The sequence below is a fragment of the Odocoileus virginianus genome, chromosome 9, assembly GCF_023699985.2.
Source record: "Odocoileus virginianus isolate 20LAN1187 ecotype Illinois chromosome 9, Ovbor_1.2, whole genome shotgun sequence".
Classification (NCBI taxonomy): domain Eukaryota; kingdom Metazoa; phylum Chordata; class Mammalia; order Artiodactyla; family Cervidae; genus Odocoileus; species Odocoileus virginianus.
The window spans coordinates 14,062,072-14,083,129 of NC_069682.1; the positions used below are offsets into that span (position 1 = coordinate 14,062,072).

General features: G+C 44.9%; 1 protein-coding gene across 11 annotated transcripts in view; it reads left to right on the forward strand.

Moving 5' to 3' along the window:
• Positions 1 to 20,625, forward strand: part of CELF2 (CUGBP Elav-like family member 2) — an 867,775-nt gene extending 847,150 nt beyond the window's left edge. For 7 of the 11 annotated variants that reach the window (XM_070471964.1, XM_070471957.1, XM_070471963.1 and 4 more), the window contains 4 exons: positions 162 to 281; positions 5,073 to 5,270; positions 9,834 to 9,977; positions 13,037 to 20,625. In XM_070471964.1, coding sequence (XP_070328065.1) covers positions 162 to 281; positions 5,073 to 5,270; positions 9,834 to 9,977; positions 13,037 to 13,164 — 590 coding nt within the window. In that variant the 3' untranslated portion in view covers positions 13,165 to 20,625. Of the gene's footprint in view, positions 1 to 161; positions 294 to 5,072; positions 5,271 to 9,833; positions 9,978 to 13,036 lie in introns of all 11 variants that reach the window. The other 4 variants (XM_070471956.1, XM_070471960.1, XM_070471961.1 and 1 more) reach the window with 4 other exon arrangements.
• The last annotated feature ends 433 nt before the right edge of the window (positions 20,626 to 21,058 follow it).

The following is a 21,058-nucleotide window of genomic DNA, read 5'->3' on the forward strand; positions in this document are numbered from 1 at the left end:
ACGTCTCTCACACTAAGGCCTAAGCGAGGCTCCCGGTCGCCCCGTGACTGAAGGCCCCCCAGCTCTGTCCGCAAGGACGGGACAGACCGCCTCCTGGGCCAGCGGGCTCTCACTCACGGTGTCTTTCTCGCCCCTTCCCTCATCTGCCTTTTGTCTCGCAGTGGCTGCTTCAACCCCCAACTCCACTGCTGGTGCAGCCATGAATTCTCTGACCTCTCTCGGGACTCTGCAAGGACTGGCAGGAGCCACTGTCGGACTGAACAACATTAATGCACTCGCAGGTACCATCAACAGTGAGTATTTGCTGCTCTGGTGGACAGCCTTCCCCCAAATTCTCCACAGACAGTGCTCAGCCAGAGACAACCTGCAAAGGCTGCATCACAGGGAGAACTAACACTTGGGAGGAGGGGCAGGAGCACACGCTTAGACAGGCGTGTGCCGCCTGTGTCCACTCTGAGTCTCCACAGACAGCCCCCTCACCATCCTGAGTCTTCAGGGGTGTAGGTTTTGTACTTGGTCACAGGTGTCTGTGGTTGACAGGTATCCGCAGGTTCCTGGGACTCTGACTGGGTTCTGGTTTGGTGCCCTTCTAAGAGGCTGTGAATAAGTTACAAAAGAGAAATCGATGAGTTGGAGGTCAGAACCACGGGGCCAGCTCCAGTCTGCAGGAATCTGAGCCAGTCACTGCCCCCATTCTGGACTTCAGGGTCCCATCTGAAAATGGGACGTCCTGGATCAGGTGGCCTTAAAGGTCCCCTCCAGGTCTGAAATCCAGAGGTTTATGACAGTCATACAGGAGGAGAGAAGAGGCCCTGGGAAGCAGGAAATAAGGCTGAGTGGAGAGGAGTTGCCCCTGGAGCGAACATCTGGGGTCTTTCTTAAGCCTCCGGAGGCCAGGGTCACCCTACAGCAGTGAGTCTCCTGGAGGGCCCTATTCCCCTACGGCAGGTTGAAGCAGAGTGAAGCAAATCGTTTACAGAATTCCTCAGCTCTGAAATATACACAGACTGACCGAAGAACTCAAGTTCTGTCTACGCAGCCTGCCCACTTCCGGTGCTTTAGATTTGTGGGGAGAGGACTCCCGGCCAGAGGATGAGTCACAGCTGACCCCTGAGCTCAGCCTCGGCTCCTCCACTAGAGGGAATGGTCCTCAGGCCACCGAGGGGACCCGGGGTCTACCTTTCCTGACAAGAGCCACACGACAGCCTAGGGATATCTGACCTGGGGACCTAACTACCTAGCAGGCCACCCAACCTCTGCCCATTTTAAAGTATTAAGAAAAGAGTTTTGGCAAGTTGCCCTATTTTTAGCCACGATTCACTCAGTGAACAGTTTCTAAAGGGTGATCAAGAAGTGCAGTTTATTTAAAAGAGAAAAACAAAAATCCCAAAAGAATACCTTGTAATTTATTTTGTAAAGAAGAACCTAGAACTCACCCAAATGAAGACTAGCTGTTATCACCCAGATAAGAAGATATAAGTCACACATTTAGAGGTAGGGAATTCTTTCAGGCTTTATGGAATCCTTTTATGCAGATGACCTGGGGAAAACAAAGATGAACTTGGACTGAGGGTTATCTGACCAGAGGCCAAAGAAAGCAGAAAGGAAAAAAGATTTTCTTTCTTTCCAGACTGGATGGCTCTTGATTAGTGAGCAAACAGTAAATGAAATGGTAACCACAGGACAGCAGAGTACTGTATTCCAGTAAAGCTGCCTCCAGCGCCCCTCTTGCCAGCAGCCCTCACAGCCTTGACTCCTGTTTCTGACCTTGTTCTGCAGACGCTCCAACTCACTTGTCCTTCCCCTCGGTTGCAGACGAGTGTTTGCACACACCCCTCCATGCTGCTTCTATGCCCCAGGACCTAGTTCCCCTAAAACAAGGAATTTGATTTGACCGCCTGCCTGTCCTTGGTCTGCACAGTACCAGGCCAGTGGGAGTGGCTGTCCTCCTCAGCACGTGCTCATGACTGCTGTCTGTCGTCCTGTCCATGTGTTCCTGCCTCTTCAGCCTGTCCTGCTGTCCTTTGCTGGGGTTTTCCCATTGTTATCGTGAGCAGCTAGAGAGGGACTCTGTTGAATGGCAGAGAGACCATGATTAGTTCTTGTGTGGGGTCTGTGTTATTCAGTTTTGCTTCTGGCAAGAACAACGGCCTTATTGTTGTGTTTTTTAAATACTTTGCCACTGGATAACTATAAGTATAGTTCATGGGAAATTAAGACCGTTTCTAGTCTCAAATAACCCCTGCTAAACAGTATGAACTAGGAGAACGTTTAATTAAACCCAGAGTTCTGCCTGCTGGGGTGAATCACCCTCAGAGCTGTTTTACAACCCCAGCACTGTCTCAGAGCTTCTACTTGCTTCTCAGACAGCAAGAGAAAACCTAATGTAGAGGCAGGGTCCTCCTTCACACCGTTCTTCCTTAACAGACATAGTGATGCCACCTGTCCCACTGGACAGTCCTCAGAAAAGGAAGTCAAGAAACGGGAACCTGGGCAGAGGCCACTAGACCAGTTTCTGTGTCGTTGCCATTTGCTCCCCCACTCCACCCAGGAACCATTACCTGCCATCATAAGGACAGGTTTCTCGGGTTCTGAGCAGAACCAACTCTTCTCCATGGACAGAGGAGCCAGGGAGAAAGGTGGTGGTAGATGGACCCAGTTAATTACCAAACTTTACCTCTTCCCCCACAGAGGGTTCCTCATCTCCCCACAAAACAAGTTTTAGTTAGTAAACAAGTAGCTATACTATTTGAGCTCCATATCCTTGTTCTTCCTTTGTAAGTTCATGCATGGATGGAGGGACTAAAAAGAAGGACACTACTCTAAAGCTAAAAGCAAAATGGCAAGATGAGAAGGAAGGAACGTGGGCAGTTCACTGACAAGAGCTTTCCATCCTGGATTATGTGAGGCAGGTGTCATATACTAACAGCTGAACTAAGTGCACTAACTTTATCGCTAGACCATTTGCAGAGGCCTTTCTGCCCTCATTGAGGTTTGCCACACCTGTCCTTTTGTCCAGCCTTCCTCACACAAATAGCACCTGTGGGCATCTCAGTTAAATCGGGATGAAATGATCAATCCATTTGGCTTTTTCGAAGGAAGCCCTGTTCTTTTAAGGGGAAGCATTTTATGCAGTTAACCTTCAAACCTCTATTTCTGTTGTCCAAAGTGCGTAGGTGGAAGCAAACACCAGCAGCTGAACTGACAAGTGTCAATGTCATGTAGTGATTATTTCATATAGAATAATACTAAACCATCAGTAGGAATAACTCTGAGAAGCTGAAATCCTTCTCTGGTGGTCTTTGAATTCTTCCGGGTGACCAGTTGCCCACCCCACCTGGGCACCGGCACACGCGTCAGAACCAACCAGAATAGGCTCCTTCGTGGAGGGGAGCCTGAAGCAGGGTCGGCCAGCCTCTGCCGGCCAGCGCCTCCTGAGCTCAGCTGGGGTCGGATAGATCGGCTTGAAATCACTCCCTTTTTCAGGAAGCTGGCTTTCCATGCTCATGACCTCTAGGCTTTCCTGGACAGGCCACCCTCACCCCACACATCACCCAGGGGCAGCACTGTCCCCGCAAGCCCCCCAGGGAGAATGCCAGCCCTGAGGCGCCCTGAGATTCCTCTCCTGTTAAGCATGCTCTCATCCCTGCCGTGTGTGTGACCCTCTGACCTAAGAGGTGATGGTGTCAGAAGAGCAGAGCATGGAGGTGTAAGTACGTCGTCCGTCCCCCCCCCCTCCCCGGTGTCCTGTGGATGGCAAGCAGAGCTCTGCATGGGGGTGTGAGGTCACTGACACTTGACTCCTCTGTGTGACATCGAAGCATCTTATTTTCTTGTCCCTCTATTTTCACTACACTGCTTATTACCATTTTTTCGCAGTTAATCATCTTTGCTATTTTAGCATCCTTAATCAGTAGCCCTAATTCCTTCGATTTTCATTAATGTTTTCACTGAGTTCTTTGCAGAAACAGATCTTTACCAAAAAAAAAAAAAAAAAATGTCTTCATCGTAAAGGGAACTCAAAGCAATTATGATGTCACCTCTTCCATGTCCTGAGTTCATTGAAAAGTTCACACTCTATTAAAGTATACTTGTTTTAACTCAGTATTCAGGAAAAAGTGACACAGCAACCATAACAGAGCAAAAGATCAGCCAGGAGACATGGAAAAAAATTAAAAGTGTCCTGGCCGTCACCCAGTTCACATGGGTTAATAGCCAAGATCGGCTCCAGACACAGGGTCACTTCGGTTAAGTGGAAAACATGGCGTGGAATGCTCTCCTTGCTGGAAATCCCAGTTCCACGGGCACTAATTAGTATTTGGACGTGTGTGTGTGTCTATTTGCTTCTGAGAATGGTCCCATCCCCTTTCTAGCCTTTCACACTGAATAAGCAGCTTCAGTCCTCCTCAATGAGGGAAGGAAACTGCATTTTTTCCTGCACCTTAATTCTTCATCAGCACGATTCTCCCTAAGGTCCTCATCCCCAACAGCATCCTTCAGCTGCTCAGGAAGCCAGTCAATGGAACTGGCAATTCACTGAGTACACCACTCATCCTCCCAGCCATTACCATGTCAGGCAGCTTGGGGTGAGAAGGTTCAGCCTGTCCTTTCCTTTCTCAACCCCTGGGTCATCCCATGGCTCCTCAAGAACCCCGTAATTAGAGGTAAGGGTACAGATGCCACAGGCCTCTGCCAGTAATGTTTTTTTCTTATGTGCTTCCAAGCTGTAAGAAGCAGAAGGTTCTTATTCCAAAAGGAGAGCCCCAGTCTTGCCAGTAGCACCCTGCATGGAGTTCGGATGTATTGCCCACCTGCAGTGCCTCGGAGAGTTCGCTCCCTGGCCCAGGGAGTGAGGCTCAGCATCGCTCGGGGTCGTGGTGGTTGTCTGTGTGTCTGCCATTGCTGACGCCTTGTTCCTTCGTGGCTTTGTCTCTGAGTTCACGTCGGTGTAGCTGGTGTGCCCGCTGCATGCACTTGCTGTCGTACTTGTGTCAAATGATTCTCTGACTTCCTTTGGAAAGCACTAATGAAAAGTGCTGTTTCTCTTCTCTATTGTTGGGTTTTTTGTAAAGTTGCTCAAATGCTCTCAGGTATGGCGGCTCTGAACGGAGGACTTGGCGCCACGGGCTTGACGAATGGCACGGCGGGCACCATGGACGCCCTCACCCAGGCCTACTCAGGGATCCAGCAGTACGCGGCCGCGGCGCTGCCCACGCTCTACAGCCAGAGCCTGCTGCAGCAGCAGAGCGCCGCCGGCAGCCAGAAGGAAGGTGGGTGCCCAACCCGGCCCGCGGGCAGCGTCCAGCCCGGAGCAGAGCCCCGAGGAGTGGCGGTGAGCCGCTGTCCTGAGAAGAAGAGCGGCTGTCCCATGCCTCCTGCTCGCGGTTTAAGACTTCCGACAGGCCTGAACACTCTGTTGCAACCTGCTAGCTGTCTTTTCGTTGACTGTCCCGCTCCCTGGTCAGATGACCTCTCTCCCGAATCAGAAGGGCCATCTCCTTTCTCCCCCTCCACGTAGACTCCTCGTTAGAAGGCCAAGTCATCAGTGCAGCATCCTGTGGGCTCACCCAGCTTTGGCAGGGTCCACGTCCCCCGTGATGGGGACGCTGGCCTTGCAGTTGGCGATGGTGTCCAGGTTAATGACAAAATCCACTCTTAGGATCGACCCGGTCTTTGTTTAGTCAGGGTCTTCTGGGGAAGCAAATAAGTGATTGATTGCCTTGCTTCTCTGCCAATAAGGCAAAATAAACATCAGGAAGTGAATGCTAAGAATACATGAAGGCTAATTATAAAGCAGTTAATGAACTGGCCCGAATAGGGAGGGCTTCTCTCTCTCTCTTTCCTCCTTTTGGTTCCTTCTTCCTGACTGAAGTTGCTTTTAAAGCAAAATCTGCACTGAGATATTTATTCTCTTTCTGACTTGTTTCACATACAAGATGCAAGGATAAGAAAGTGCTGAAGACATTTTTAAAATTCCTTTTCATTCTGATCCTCGCCCCATAGTTCCAAACTGGTTTTTGTCTGAAGACTTGGACTTTAAACATGGTATCCAATAAGCAGTAGAATGGTTTTACTTTGTCAAGTTGGGAACTGTAACAGGGACACAACTTTAAAGATCGTGTCATTTTGTTTTGTTTTTTTTAAGGGTTTTTTTCTGTTTATCTGTAACAGCATCCAAAGTGGAAGGAACTTGAATATCTGAGTTTTTCTCTCTCAAATCTCTTTCCTCTCAGTTATGATGTTATTGTAGCTTATGTTAAAGCTCGCACGACTGTCCAGACAGCTGCGTTTCCCAGATGTGTGGAGACCCCGTGCCATAAATGCCTCAGCTTCCCCAAGGAAAGCCTGTGGGCAGTCCCTGTTTCTGAGGTCTGACTTCCATAGTAACAGATGAGGGTGGTAGGAAATATCTTGTGAGATAATCATGTCCTCGGAAGAGACCAGGAAAGCCAGTTTCCCCGCATGCATCTGAGTGCTGGTCACTTCCTCATCACCCAGCAGGGATCGCCTTGAGGCAAACCGTGTAACCTGGATCACATTAGGCACCAGCAGACTAGAAAGTTAGTGGCTTAGGAGAGTCTGGGCCCTGAAGTTGCTTCATCCCAGCTCAGAGCCCTAAATTTCTGTGCCTTGAGTTTCAGGCACTGCTTGTGCAATAATTAACCCTCTGGGATTAATGTAAAATAATTCAGAATACATGCTGCCTCTCCGGATTATGTATATTTAGACGCGCAGGCTACCAGTAGCGTGGGTTAGTGCTCAGTCTTTGTTGGTGTTTCAGGATTGTTCAGGTCAGGTCTTTTTTTATCTCCCATCTTTTTGTATGTCTCTTCTGATCGTCATCTTCTCACCCTGTTAACATGTACTCAGCAAATTTAAACCATCTTTTCCTGGTGGCTCAGACAGTAAAGAATCCACCTGCAATGAGGGAGACCTGGATTCAATCCCTCGCTTGGGAAGATCCTGAGAAGGAGGGCATGGCTACAAACTCCAGTATTCTTGCCTGGAGATGCCCCACGGACAGAGGGGCCTGGTGGGCTGTAGCCCATGGGGTTGCAGAGTCAGACACAACTGAGCGACAAAGCCCAGCACGACATTAGCGTAACTAAAGCATAATTTAAAATAATACTGAGAAGGAAAGAAAAGTGCCTCAATGAATTCCACTGCTAAACAGTTTTTTAGATTTCCTATTCCATAGTTCTCTAATCAAGAAGCACAGTCAATCTGATCTATTTAGTCATGTACCTTGGTATATATTTTCCCATAGGAAAGTGAACCAGTCTGGCCTTGTAAAGAAATGGTTTTAATATTTCTCCCAGCTAAGACTCTGAAGCATTAGGCATCCCTACAGATCTGAATTCAGGCAACCTGATCACCTTTCCTGCCATTCCTAAATAAGTCTCTGATATCTTTTGCACCTTCCCGTTTCCCTGAGTTTGCAGGAGGCGCATCACACACACACACACAGTAGGTAGAGCCCCCAGCGCATCATGCACACACACACACACACACACACACACACAGTAGGTAGAGCCCCCAGCGCATCACACACACACACACACAGAGTAAGTAGAGCCCCCAGATCCCAACAAGACGCTGGCACCCACGGTGCTTCCTGCTGCATCAGGGGCCCTGGGGCCCTGTGAGAAATAAGAACTCGGTGCCAGCCAGCTGGACCAATGACATAACTCGATGAGCTCTGGCAAGTCAGTCAGGTGTAGCGGAAGCCCACGAAGTGCATGGTTGGTCAGCAGGTTTCTTACTGGAGAGAGATGGAAGATACAGAGGGTGACCCTCTAAAAACTGTTTCTTTGCCCTTGGCATCTGGCAGTAGCCGCCTTCACTGAATGTTAAGAGATTTTCCATACCAAGTCACCTTTTTCTCATTTTTGTGTTAACGACTTGGGCAAAATCCAAGTATTTCTTGGTGATAAGGGAGAAGACAGTGCCTCCCTGGGTGTATTTACTTTCTTCCCATGTTCTTGGTCCCGTCTGGCCCAGACACATTCAGAAGGCATTGCATCCGAGAAGGCCAGGGCTGCCCGTGTATAGCCAGTAATCTGTCATAGTGCATTAAAACTGCATTTTCTCCCTGGGCTTGAGGAGGGGAGATTACTTCACAATTCAAATTGAGCCCCATTAGTTCTCATAGTGCTTCTGGAGTTTTTCTTTAGAAGCACGACCAGTTTGGGCAGTACCAGGTCTCCTGCTCCACACACTGCATGGCGGCTCTGAGAACATCCGTCTCCCAGGTTCTCTGGTTTTGCATCTATTTATGTTAAGTGTTGACTTCTTTTAGGAGGTTTTTTTTTGTTTGTTTTTGTTTTTTGTTTTTACCCAGGAAACATCTGGGGACATAAACCCTGTAATTGTGTCCCTTTAGATACAAACTGCATCTCTTACACTGGCTATGTCCTTGGAAATTGTGAGCAACACAGAAAATTAAAGTAGCCTCATTAACACTTAAGTAACAAGGAAATGCTTCATCTCTGTGGCTTCAGAAATTTGCTCCAAGAACATCTCCTTGTGAAAAGTTCCATTCATTAATGTGTGTGGAAAGAAACTTGTTTTGAGTTTTCTTTGCAAAGATGTTTATCCTTTATATTTTTACAAAGTTATTTCTACCCCAGTTTTGTTTTTCTTCGACCCATTCAGATAGACATGCTCCCCACAGCCCCTGGGGACCCACTGCACCATGTCCCCTGGGGCTTCCCAGGGACACGGGAAGTCCTGGCTCTTCTCCCGTGAAGGTCAGTTCAGGTCCCAGGAACCAGTGGCTTGGCCACTTCACCAGCTGGATGAGCTCCCCTCCTCCCAGACACCGTGCCAAGAACATCCCAGAGGCGTCCAGCCGCGGGGCCTCCCCAGAACCTCTGCAGATGCCCCCGAACACCCTCTGACCTGGAAAGTATGCTTACCTGTTATGTATGAGAAGGTGACTCTCTGCCATCAGGTCACTGGGAGTCCCTCCTTTTTGCTTTCTCTAAGCTGCAGATACTTCTTATGCGGGGAGTTAGAGAGAGGGGTGAATGGAGTGGAAATAAAGTTCATTTGAGAGCCTTCCTCGCTGGTGCAGCTGAGCTCTCCCATTCTGCCCTTCCTGCTCATGTTTCTGGAGGTGACGGTTAAGAGTGAAGCTCACTTAGTGTCTGAGCAGCTCCTGTCCCTCGCACACTCAGTGTGCAAGGCTAACTCCCAGGGACATCCTTCCGACCACAGTGGTGCGACTCTGGCTACCTATTTTTCCCTGCCTTGACTCACTGCCACTCACTTCTAATAAAGATGATTATTAGGCTGTGTGTTAAGCGATTTGCCAGATCAAAACTGGATGGATAATTAGGTAAATGATTGAGAAATCCAAGCAGCATTACTGCTGTATCCATTATGTCTAAATTGCTGCAATTTGCGTAGAATACACAGGATACTCTCTCCAAGAGACAGTATATACTATGTGCTACAAAATACAGCCACTCAGGGAAAACCCACACCTGAATTCTGCCCTCCACTCTACCCCATGACTGCTGCCTTCACACCCAGGAAGACTGAAAGTATGCACTCACGTGCAGTAAGCAAATGTGACCCACAGATTATAGATGAAAAGGACTCCATTCTTCACTGGTGTCTCTCTGGAAATCAGAAAGGTATGAAGGATGACTCCCGTCCTAAAGGACACACCAGCACGGAACATCTGTCTGTCTCCAATCTCACTCAGCAGGAGAGGAAGCCACGTGCTCAGCCTGTCTGTCTTAAAACATTCCTAAGCAGCAGCTTTGGAAACTTAAGAAGTGAAGAATGCCTTACTCTGATTTTTTTTTTTTCTTCCCCCTCTTTAGGTCCAGAGGGTGCAAACCTCTTTATTTACCACCTTCCACAGGAGTTTGGAGACCAGGACATCCTGCAGATGTTCATGCCTTTTGGAAATGTTATCTCTGCTAAAGTCTTCATTGACAAACAGACCAATCTGAGCAAGTGCTTTGGTATGCAAAAGAAACCCAGTTAGAACATTACAGGGCATTCCCAGTAAGGAGTCCTGGGAGGGAAAGTATGATGGCCAGTATTCCAGACGCCAGGACAGGGCCTCCAGTGTGTATGGTGGTTCCTGGCCCTCTAGATCCAGTGAGCAGACTAGGCAAAGTCATCTCAACTGGAAGAGGAAAAGGGGCTATATAAAAAGGAACGGTCTGGGAAACAATGCCCACAGAGCAGGTGATGCTTTATATTGCACTGTGCAGGGATCTCACTACTGGGAACTAATGTCCTCACTGTAGAGCAGCATCGGTCTCTGGGCCCCACAGTCTAAACGACGAGCTTTCCCAGACGGAAATACGCTTGAGAGACTGTGGTGTGGTCGAAGATGTCGTGACCCAGAGGGGCACTAGACGCTTGGCACGAATCCCGCCCCCTTCACTGTGACTCAGGTGCTGTGGGTGTGGGCAGCACACTGGGGGGGTGCTTATGGTCCAGCATCTGGGGGTACATAAACATGCACACACTTGAGTGCATGTGCCTTCATGGCAGAGACGTGCTCACGCCACTCCCACCGCCACAGCTCACGGGCACAGGGACGGTGGCGGCTTTAGCTCATGGTGACGTGAGAGGCTGCGGTCTGGCGGCGGATGGGATCTGCAGTGGCCGCCTGGGCAGGCAGAGCGCCCTAGAGACACTGGTCTTCTCAGGACACTGGACAGCCCCGATCCGTGGTGGCCTGAGCTTTCACAGCCTCCTTCATGCAGCCTGGACTCTGCCTCCCCGGGGTGACTTTTGCTCCCAGAGAGAGAAGGGCTAGCTCCCTGCATGCCCTAATGTTTTACAAAGGAGGTGAGCATTTATTAAATCTAGTTCTCGTTTTATGTTTTGAATCCTTGTGTTTCCCACAGTAGTTTAGAGGCTCAAATGTCTAGGGTATAAGTGCCTCACGTGGCAAGTCCTGGCCCAGTCTGAGGTGTAACAGTTGCTTTACTCACTCATTCAATTTAATGAGTCACATTGGCCGCAGGTACTAACGGCAGCACAAAACAAGATTAAGTAGAACAAATACAGGCCAGAGGAAAATGAAAAGAAGTCTATGGTATAAAGAAAAGCAAGTGGGGGTGGTTCTCAAAGAGGCAGAACCTGACTTGGTATTTGGCTGATGGGTAATGGTGCAGCCCGTCTAAAGAGAGTGCCTTGGCTTCTAAAATTCCATTATCATAACATCCTTCTAATTTCTGTGCCGTCACCCAGGAAGGTCTGAAGCCCCTGTTGTTAAGGGGAATCGGTGTGTCAGCCATTAAAAGTCACTGTTTTTATCCAAGTGGAAAGGCTGTTAGCCTGAACCCATTACAAGTGTATAAACGCCCTTGTAATGGCTCATGAGAGAATGAAATGGACAGTAAGTTGTTACAGAGGGTGTGCGCCTGTGTTTTATAAGAGCTCACCACCGGAAGCTTCCCTGCCCCAGGCTTCCAGCCAGACGTTTATAGTCCTCATCACTAAACAGTGTCTGAGCTTATTTGGCGATAAGAAAGGGTTGTACTTTGCAGTTTGATTTTGAGAAAATATTTACTGTCTTGAAAAGAGTATCAGTCTACAGCTTACTTAACCACTGTGTGTATAATAACACATAGTAATGTAGCAGACGATTATACTTAGCATTAGGCACTGTGTTTTCAGCTCTTATTAAAAAGCTGTAGCATCCTATATGTAGGTGTCTCAGTGAGACAGCATAACTGCTTGGGGTCCCAGGTCTGCCAGTCATAAGTCATACCCCATTCTTTATCCTAAGCTCTTGGCCAGGTTTCATTATCCATTTTACCCTTGACACACTTCCATTCTTTAATCATCTTGCTACCTCTGGATTAAGATGTAGAAGAATATCAGCAAAAGTCTTAGATCCAAGATCACATTTATTGGGAATTTAATAAAAACTTGAACCATCTTTTTGCATACAGCCAGCCTATGAGAAGCTATTCTGCCTTATACTATACACCTCTTATTATCAGCTAAGAACTCTCCTAAAGGTATATTTATGTCCCTTTCTTCCTCTAACTCGTAAAGGAATGTTCTCCTTAGTAGATGGAGAAACTTGGTATAAAACCTCCTGAACAGTGGATGGTCAGAGTTGAAATCCAATCAGTATAACTTCCTTCCAACAACAAAAGTAAGTAGGAGCAACACTTTTCCACTAGCATTAACTGAAGAAGCCTTGGCGTGTGACCCCTACCCCCAGTGCTAATACAAACCATGTGGTCAGAATTCTGTTTCTAGGTCTTGGCAGAGCTTAGATGGTTGTCAGAGGCATCTGAGTGTTGGTACAGAGAAAAATTGTGGGAAGTATGTGTTAGGATGGCTGTTAAGCCCTGAGCTGTTTAAACTATTTATTCTCCAAGAAACACTTGGGGATACAAGGTAGCAATTTCCATTCTAGTGAATTCAGTGGAGCTTTGAAAATGGAAGTTGAGATAGAAAGAATGGCCCAACATTTCCCCTGGGCCCCTAGGTTCCTCTCAGTAATAGCTCCAATTGGTAGAAATCAAGTACAAATTATTCTAGAGTTAATCCGCTGACCCCATCCTGTATCCATGGAGAACTGGAATGAAAACAGTCCGGGTCTTTGGCAGCACATCAGTTGCCTTCCCTTAATTATCATGCTGCTAAACCTCACCTGGCTGGGGCCTGGAGCCTCTTGGGGCCCTTCAAGGGCCCTGCATGCACTGATAATACTGGAGACTCTTGGAGGAGGATTCTAAGGGACTCTGACACAAACAGATTTGACTGGAATTAGTCAACAGACTAAACTGACTCACGACAATTTTCTGTGAGGTTCTAGCTTTCCGCGGAGGGGTTTTGTTCTCATGACAGCCAGTCACCTCCACTGCTTCACCGTGGATGTTTCCCGTGCTGCCCCTAAACCACGACCGCGAACTCAGTAGAGCTGACCCGAGACCCCAGTTTGGGCCCCGTCACTCCCACCTGCAGAAACCTTCTCCAGCCACCCTGCACTGCACCCCTGCCTCTCCATCCTGATTCCCGCCCTTCTTCCCCTCGTGTCTTCCAGGTTTTGTTAGCTACGACAATCCCGTGTCTGCGCAAGCTGCTATCCAGGCTATGAATGGCTTTCAGATTGGCATGAAACGCTTGAAGGTCCAGCTGAAGCGCTCCAAAAACGACAGCAAACCTTACTGATCCTCCCCCAGAGGCTCCCTGCTCTTATTTTAGCTTTCTTAGGGTAAGTCCCACGAGCCAGCCTGGGCTCTACAGGAAAGGCAGAGGAGGACCACATTGCCAACTTTTACCAAGAGAGACGGTTATTTTTACAATAAGGCCTCCATTCCCCCCCCTCCCCACCCAGTTCGCCATAACTAAACTCGGCTACCTTGTTTCTATCAAGTAAATCCTCCTCCACTTGTGCCACTGTATTCTCCTTTGTTTTGCAATTTGAATCTCCTTTAACCTTTTTTGTTTTGTTTTGGGGGTTTTTTGCCTTTTTTTTTTTTTTTAAGAAAAACACGTATACAATAAATGACATCTTGAGAATTTACAAGGCAAACAAAGGCTAACGTGCAATTCTAACTCTGAGACCCCTGTGCCCCAGAGCACTGCCTGGAGAATTCGCCCCTCCTGCCCACGCCCACCCCACAGGGGGGGCCAGCTGTTTATAGAGGGTAAGGTGGTGGCATAGCGCCAGAGAAAAGCCAGGAGAAGCACTTAAAATTAACAACACAAAATGTCTTTCCACTACATTTGGTTTGTTTTAATAAGTAGGATTTTATTTTAGAGTTCAAAGAAACATGACATTTATTGGTCAGATTATTACACTGGTTGTCTATTTTGTTATTGTTTTATTTTAGTTTTTAGAAAGGATTAATGTAAAAAAAGATTTAGAGATCTGTTTCTTAAAGCTACAGGGTTTAAAAATTAAAAATGAGTGAAAATACTTGATGTTTCTTGAAAGATAAATTTAATAATAAATAAATAATACATAAATACATAAATAAAAAAGAAAGCCACAGGCCTGTAAATTTTATTTGTAAAAAAAGCATTTCTATTTTTGTACAAAATTTTTACTGCCTCAGAAATAATGGAAGCTATTTATTGCCTACTGTTAACTTATTGGGTACCTGAAGAGCAGTTCTCTGTGCTAGCTAGATTCTTCTGAAGTAGTCTCTAGAGGAATCATTCTAGGAACGGGCTTTTTTTCACCGTTGAACCCTGGGCCTAAAGTTCATGCTTTATCCTCTCGGTGTTTGTATCTGTCTGATGATTTTGTTCGTAACCTCCATTATCTAGTTTACAGTTTGGTCGTCTGACTTTCCCGTCTGTTACATTCGTTGAAACTGGACCCTCTTCTCCCCGTCCCTTGCCAGTCCCTCACCCCGAAACACCCAGAATCCATCCCTTCTCCCTCTCTGGATGGATTCTCTTGGGTTCCATTGTGCTGTGGACAAAGAGTGTAAGAAATGCAAATTACGTGGATGGCTCGTAGACTCCCTAAGAACCTAAGATTTGCATTAGTTTCTTTCCTGCACCCTGAAGAGTGATTTTGTTGCTGCTGCGTAGATTCTGTGTAACTTTTTACTCTCCCTGTTTTCTCCCTAGACATCTTCATGCCCGTTAGTTCACCGTTTGCCTAGCATGTCCCTGTGGCGTCTCAAAAAAGTTTCATCGTCCCGTCATTGTTTCTGATGTCTTTCTGACCTCACATCATATTTGGTTCTCCTACTGACCTTTGATCTAGTTTGACCTTTGAAATTTGCATGTGACCTCATCTAGCTATGAATTCTGGGAAGTCAATGTGAAAAACATTGCTGCATTCATGCAAGACTGAAATTTATTATTAGACAAATTATAGAAAAAACCTGTGGCAAAAATGTTTCTTTCTTATTTTTTTTTTTTCTTTTCATAAAACAGACTTGAAAGTATTATACAGGGATTGGCATTCTTCCCGGTCACTGGTAACAATAGCAATATGTGTCCAGGGACACAGAATGTTGGTTTCTAACAGACTACTTCCAAAAACAGTTTGAGAAAAAAACTGTCTGATTTTAAGTCTCTAGAGGTCTGTAATAGTTTTTACATTTTTCAGGCAGTGTAAAGTTTTTTGATAAGGCCATTTTAGGTGGCTCACTTTCTCATTAAGATATATATATAGAACCACTTTTTGTAGATTAGTATAAGAAAAATATTTACCCTGTTTTGGGGCAAATGCTACCTATTTGTGTCACCTTTTGCTGAACTGACTCACAGTTAGACAATCCATGGTTTAATGCACATGAAATTACCTATATTTTATACTGTTTCAATGTACAGGAGAAAGGTTACTGTAAACTGTGTTACGTTGGTGCTTCTGTGAATTAAGTTGTGGTTTCATCATGAGTCTTATGGTCTTAATGTTCTTTGTTGATAAGACAAGTTTAGAATTGGTTTACTTAAAACAAAAAAGAATTTCAAAAAAAAAGTTGTTTGCTTAAAAAAAAAAATTTCATGTGAGGGGGAAAAAAAAAACCTATTCCAGAATAAGTTTTGTGTTGGCTTGTAAAGCATTGATGTCATTTTTTTTTTTAATTGTGGACTATTTAGATGTGTTTGTGTTCAGCAAAATGTGATTTTTTTTTTCTTTTAAAGAAAAAAAGTGAAAATATATAGTGCCAAATTCCAAAGGTACTTCCTTCCTAGAGCTTCAGTGTGTTTCTTGTGAGAAGTAATTTGATAACATGGGTATTTTATTATGTGTTTTGTATAAATCCCTAATATTTAAAAAACAAAAAACAAAAAAAAAAGGTTAAAAAGTTTGTTAACTTGCTATCCTGTGGTCTTGTTGCCTGAAATTGTTATTGTTTGTTATTTCTCTATGATGTTTTTTGTAAGACATTGTATAAGTGCCCATGTCTCACTTTTTTAACCACTCTGCACATCAATGCTGTGACGGCAACCTCACAATGTATTTTCTTCATGATATATGGAAACCTCTAAGGTGAGAAAGTTTTGAACTTTTAACCCTTTCTACCCAGAGCTATCTGGAATGTTGATAACTTTTTATACTGTCATCATTTCCGTTTGTTTTGGGGTGTTTCTAATTTGGATTTCTTTTTCTGCATATATCTTTCAGTTGTTTCTGTCTTTCCTACTTTTTTATCCTTTGGCTGACATTCAAAAGGAAGAGAGTTTACGAGATAAACGGGAACGGTAGGTAGGGTCAAGCACCTATATAAACCTTAAATTCAGTCTGCTTTTGAGGTCAGGTGAGCAGTATGTTCCAGTTTACAGTAACATCATGCACCTGTCCAGGTAAACCACTCTGTGATGATGGGGTAGTCTTTGGAGGGATTTTGCTTTCGTTTCTTACTTATTCCCAAGGTAATGTTTCTTATCAGCCATTGTGCTGGGGATTTTCCAACCCCAGTGGATACCTCTGAATAAGCAACGTGTCTGGAGTTAGACGTTGACTATCCTTTCCCTGCCTTTCTGTTTCTTCTGAACTGAATGCATCTAAAGGGGACTGGCCATTCAAGGCAAACTCAGTTCTTCATCACAGTTACTGACCAAATACCCAGCACCAGTTCCTGCTGCCATTTTCTAAAGTGCCATATTTCTTTGACTTTATGTGAACAGGTCTCTTGCTGTCCTGACAAACCCCAAGTCATCCCTGCAACCCACTTAAACTCCTACCTTTTCTGGAAGCTTCTTTGTTTCGTAATGGAGTTCAGAAACTGCTGGCTCCACCTCCTCCCTCCATTTCCCACTGACCACCCTGTTTGGTTTATTGTGTGTGTGGATGTGATAGCCCTGGGAGGGAAAGGACTAGCCTCTAATGATGCAAAAAAAAAAAAAAGTTTCCTTCTTACAGCACATGCACTTACAATGAAATGACCTGTATTATCCTCACACGTGTTTACTACTGCTGGGGCCTTCCTTCATCCTTCGAGGGCTATTTTGTACTTCCTGCAGCAAGCAGCTGAGTAATAAAGGTTATCGCACATGTCTCTCTCGTATATACGATACAGTGGTAACACAGATACACGTGTAAGAACACAAGGCAACACCATCTGAATTTCCTAGACTGTTTCATTCAGAATCTCTCATCAGTTATACATAACCCTTAAGCCATCTTCTCCCACTTCTTTGCTGAAGCCAGAAGTGCTCCAGTGCCCCCCTCCTCCCCCTCCCCCAGAGGAGCTGAGTGCACTTGACAAGCGGCTCAGGGCGGGCACTTAGAGCTAAGTGTTTATTCTACAGGCAACCAAGACAGTACCGTTAGGGGGAAGGTCTTTTTTTTTTTTTTTTTTTTGGGGGGCATGTTTCATTGCTAAAAAGATAACCCTCCTCAAAGACAAGTTGTCCTTTTCTTCACTTTCTCTTTTAATAGCAAAAGAAAAAAGCTGCAAGGGTGCGAAGGGCCTGTGCCAGAAGAACACACACAGGGAAACTGCTTTTTTAAAAATCAAGTGTAGAGAATAGTCATTTTTAAACTGAATTAGAGAATTACAATCTAATGGCAGTCCTCAAAGGCGTAACAAGTTCATCTTTCTTTCACCATAGGGGTTATAGTTCTTTGGCTTGTGCTACTCTGGATTCATTTTACTGTTTGTTTTTAATTATCTTAAGTGCTAATTAAGAAATAAAATTTTAAAAAAACCTGTAGTTTCATTACCTTTTTGAATAATGTCATACAAAAAAAAAATGTATGTGTTTTTTTGTGCTGTGAGAATTGTTGTTTGTAGATTAATAATATCATTTTGTTTAGAATTACAAAATAGTTTTTAAATATTGTCTGAGAAAAGCCAAAGTTAATGCAACCTAGTGGAAAACTGTAAGACCATTTGAGTATTGTTTGTTTTATTGATGCATTTGGATTGTGTTGTTTGATGGAATTTGAGCCAAAAAAAAAATAATAATAACGCAGGCTTTCCTATTTCTACAACTGATTGTACTTCTGCATTTTGTACCAGTGGAACTTTTTATACTGGAGATTAAAAAAAATGGAAATTTTTGTGGCTTACTCTAGTGGGCCCCCTGACAATGACTGATTTCAAGTTTGATTTCTGGTTGATAGAAAGAAAGTTGCTTTTCTTTTGAGAATTAAAAACTTTGGCTTAATTTCTTTTTTCCCTTTGCTTATATCTAGCATTAGAATTTTGTCTTAAAATACAGCGGTAAGTTTCACTTTTTATTCTGTATTGTGCAGTTACACAATAAGGTAATTAGATTTAGAAGTACTCAGTCACTTTAAGTGGATAAATGTATTAGTTAAAACTTTAGGGGTTTGCTTTTTTGCTGTTTAGATCAAAGTTTTTTCTGATTCTTCTGTCCTCATTGTGAACATAACCGTGTAGTTGAAACAGTCAAACTTATTTTTGTAACGTATGTTATTGTGTGATGCAGTTTTTTGCTTCTGTCTCCAATATTAAACCATTTTCCTAATACTTGTTTCTCTCTCTGAGTGTTGTATTGTTGGTAGTCATTGTATGTTGGTGATACATCTACACACCTCACTGTTTCACGTATCTGTTTTTTTCTATATGTTGTGTAAAAAGATACAGTCGATTCCACCTAAGTGAATATCTGATTTGGGGAAGGGGGATCTACACACCAGCCACCTCGGATTTATGTACAACAGCCTATTTTAACCACTGCTTCCAAGACTTATATCCATGGTCCACCTACATAACTGCCTACAGAGTCAGATTTGCCAAGACCTTGTCCAGTCTTTTGACCACACTGGTACATTGCACTTTCTCTCTTCTCTGCTCTCTGCCCACCTCTCCTCTTCTCTTGATATGTGTATGCAGTTCTTAACACCCAATAAAAACAGCTGCCACTTTGCTGCATAACCTTAAGAAACGCCAGGAGAGAGGCAGCAGAGCTGGGGTTTCCTCTATCTACCCATGAGTCCAAAGGCCTATCATTACCATCAAACTCTTCTCAGAAGCCAGTCACATTTTTTGAAAAAGGTGAGCTCCTTAAGGGAAGAAAAATAAACTTTACTTACCTGGTGAATATATATGAAAGGCGTTAAATCCATGCATTGCCATCAATCAATAGATATGTGTAGAAAAGTAAATTATTTTAAAGAGCTAACTGAATCAAAGAGCAGCTTTAATTATTAAAACTAATGGGAGAAAATACTTGTAAGGGCTCAAATGGAAGCTCTACTCAGTCCGGTCAGGTAGGAGGGGGAAAGGTAAAGCTTCTCATGCCCAAGTCTTCATAATACATCATCCATTTCCACATGAAAACCAAGAATGCCATATACATCCACACGCTCCCTCCTGAAAGCGTATACTTTGTAGAAAGCCTTGTACGCCCTCGAAAGCTGAAGCCACAGGCCCTCCTCCCTTTCTGCCCATCTCTTCTGCTCAGGAATCTGATCGCTCTCCAAGTGCTCTTACGAGATTCCACTGACGTCTGCTCCCTGTCTCATTCTCTCCCTCCAACTCTTCAGACGCACAAGCTCGCTCTGACTCAGGCCACCCGGCACTGGCAGCCATCCCCTGGCTGCCAACAAGATCCTCCCCGCAGGTGCTCAGGCCCCTCGCCCTCCGGTTTCGGCAGCCCCTCTGAGCCCTAGACTCTCTTTTCTAGTTGGCGGCACAGCACAGAGGGGCTGGGTGAGGCGGAGGCCGTTTCCCACATAGGCCGAACACCTCAGCGAAGTAGCCTCTACTAGCTCCAGACCTGCACAGATGGGAGCTGACTTCCTACCAATACTTCTGCTTTAAACCTCATCAGAGCCTTCATCAGTTTGCCTCTGAAAACCCACTGCTTACATTAGTGGGGAAAAGAGTGCTAAGGGTGTGATTTCCTTTCTTTCTCGTAAATACTTTTGCAGGGGTGGAGGGTGTGAGGGAGGGGAGAAGGGTGTAAAGAGGGTGATCAACTCTTTCCAAGATGTGAGTGTTTACTTTTTCAATATTTAAGTCATACAAGTATCTACATCCACCATCTGGCACAGGACAAAATACTCAAGCTAAGTAAAAGAAGGGAAAGACAAACCAGAATTTTTTTTGTTTTGGAAAAACAACGAAAACAATAACTCTCCAAAGAAGGGGACAAAAATGCTAGCTCCCTTAAGCACGTGATGTAAAGTTGGTCCCTGCTTAAATTCACACTTACCCTCTTGATTCTGTAAAACACCACTGCAGTGTCAGCAAGGCATCTTTGCCTGCCATGCACAGACCGCACTGGGAAATGACAGGCCTGTCAACGTTGACTTTGCTGACAGAAGTCACACATCTGCACAGCCCACAGCAGTTCTGAGCAGTCTCGGGCGGGCACTCTGAGCTGGCAGGCTAGGAAACACAGTGAACATTAATGTACTGTGAATCATTCCTGATAAGTGAATAAAAACATTGTGACCAAACAATCAGCTTATTCACTTATCAGGAATCGACTGTTCTGCTAATTCGCTGTTTTTGTTTTTCATCTCTGTTGTAGTTCACTATTTCTGCTGTGTTCTGTTTTCTCCTCTCATGCTTGGGCAAAATCACTGGGAATATTATCTTCATGTGACCATGAAACGTTTATATCGAGTGAAAATGATATCTTAACAAAATCTATGCACTTGCTATCAGGAACACAATACTGGATGTGTCTTATATATATTGAACTATATAGTACTCGATTTCTTAAATAAAGCTTAAGAAAGGATTCCGTTGTGTGTAAAGTTAATGTTAACTATTTTTCAAAGCAGTGTTTCTAAGGGGTATTTTTGTTCTTTTCTGTCTTGAGTGATACAGGATATTTTTCATTAAAATTACAATCACTGGCTTTATGACTTAATATTTAATAAATTGACTTTGGAAACAAAGTGGAGTGGGGTAGGGGGAGTTCTTCTGAGTGTATTTTAGCAAGAGACATCTGGAAAACCATTCCCTTACTGGTGGCCGTGGCAAATCTGGGGCGGCAGAAGAAAGCAATCCCTTCACCACCAAGAGACCCGTGGAAAGCATCCAGAATCTGCCCTGACCTAGAAAACCCCACTGCCTTCCTGAATGTGATCTCTTTAGGCTCAGAAGAAAGGGGACGAAAAAGAAAGGCAGATCCAAGAATACTGCTGGTTGGCATCAATGCTTTTCCAAAA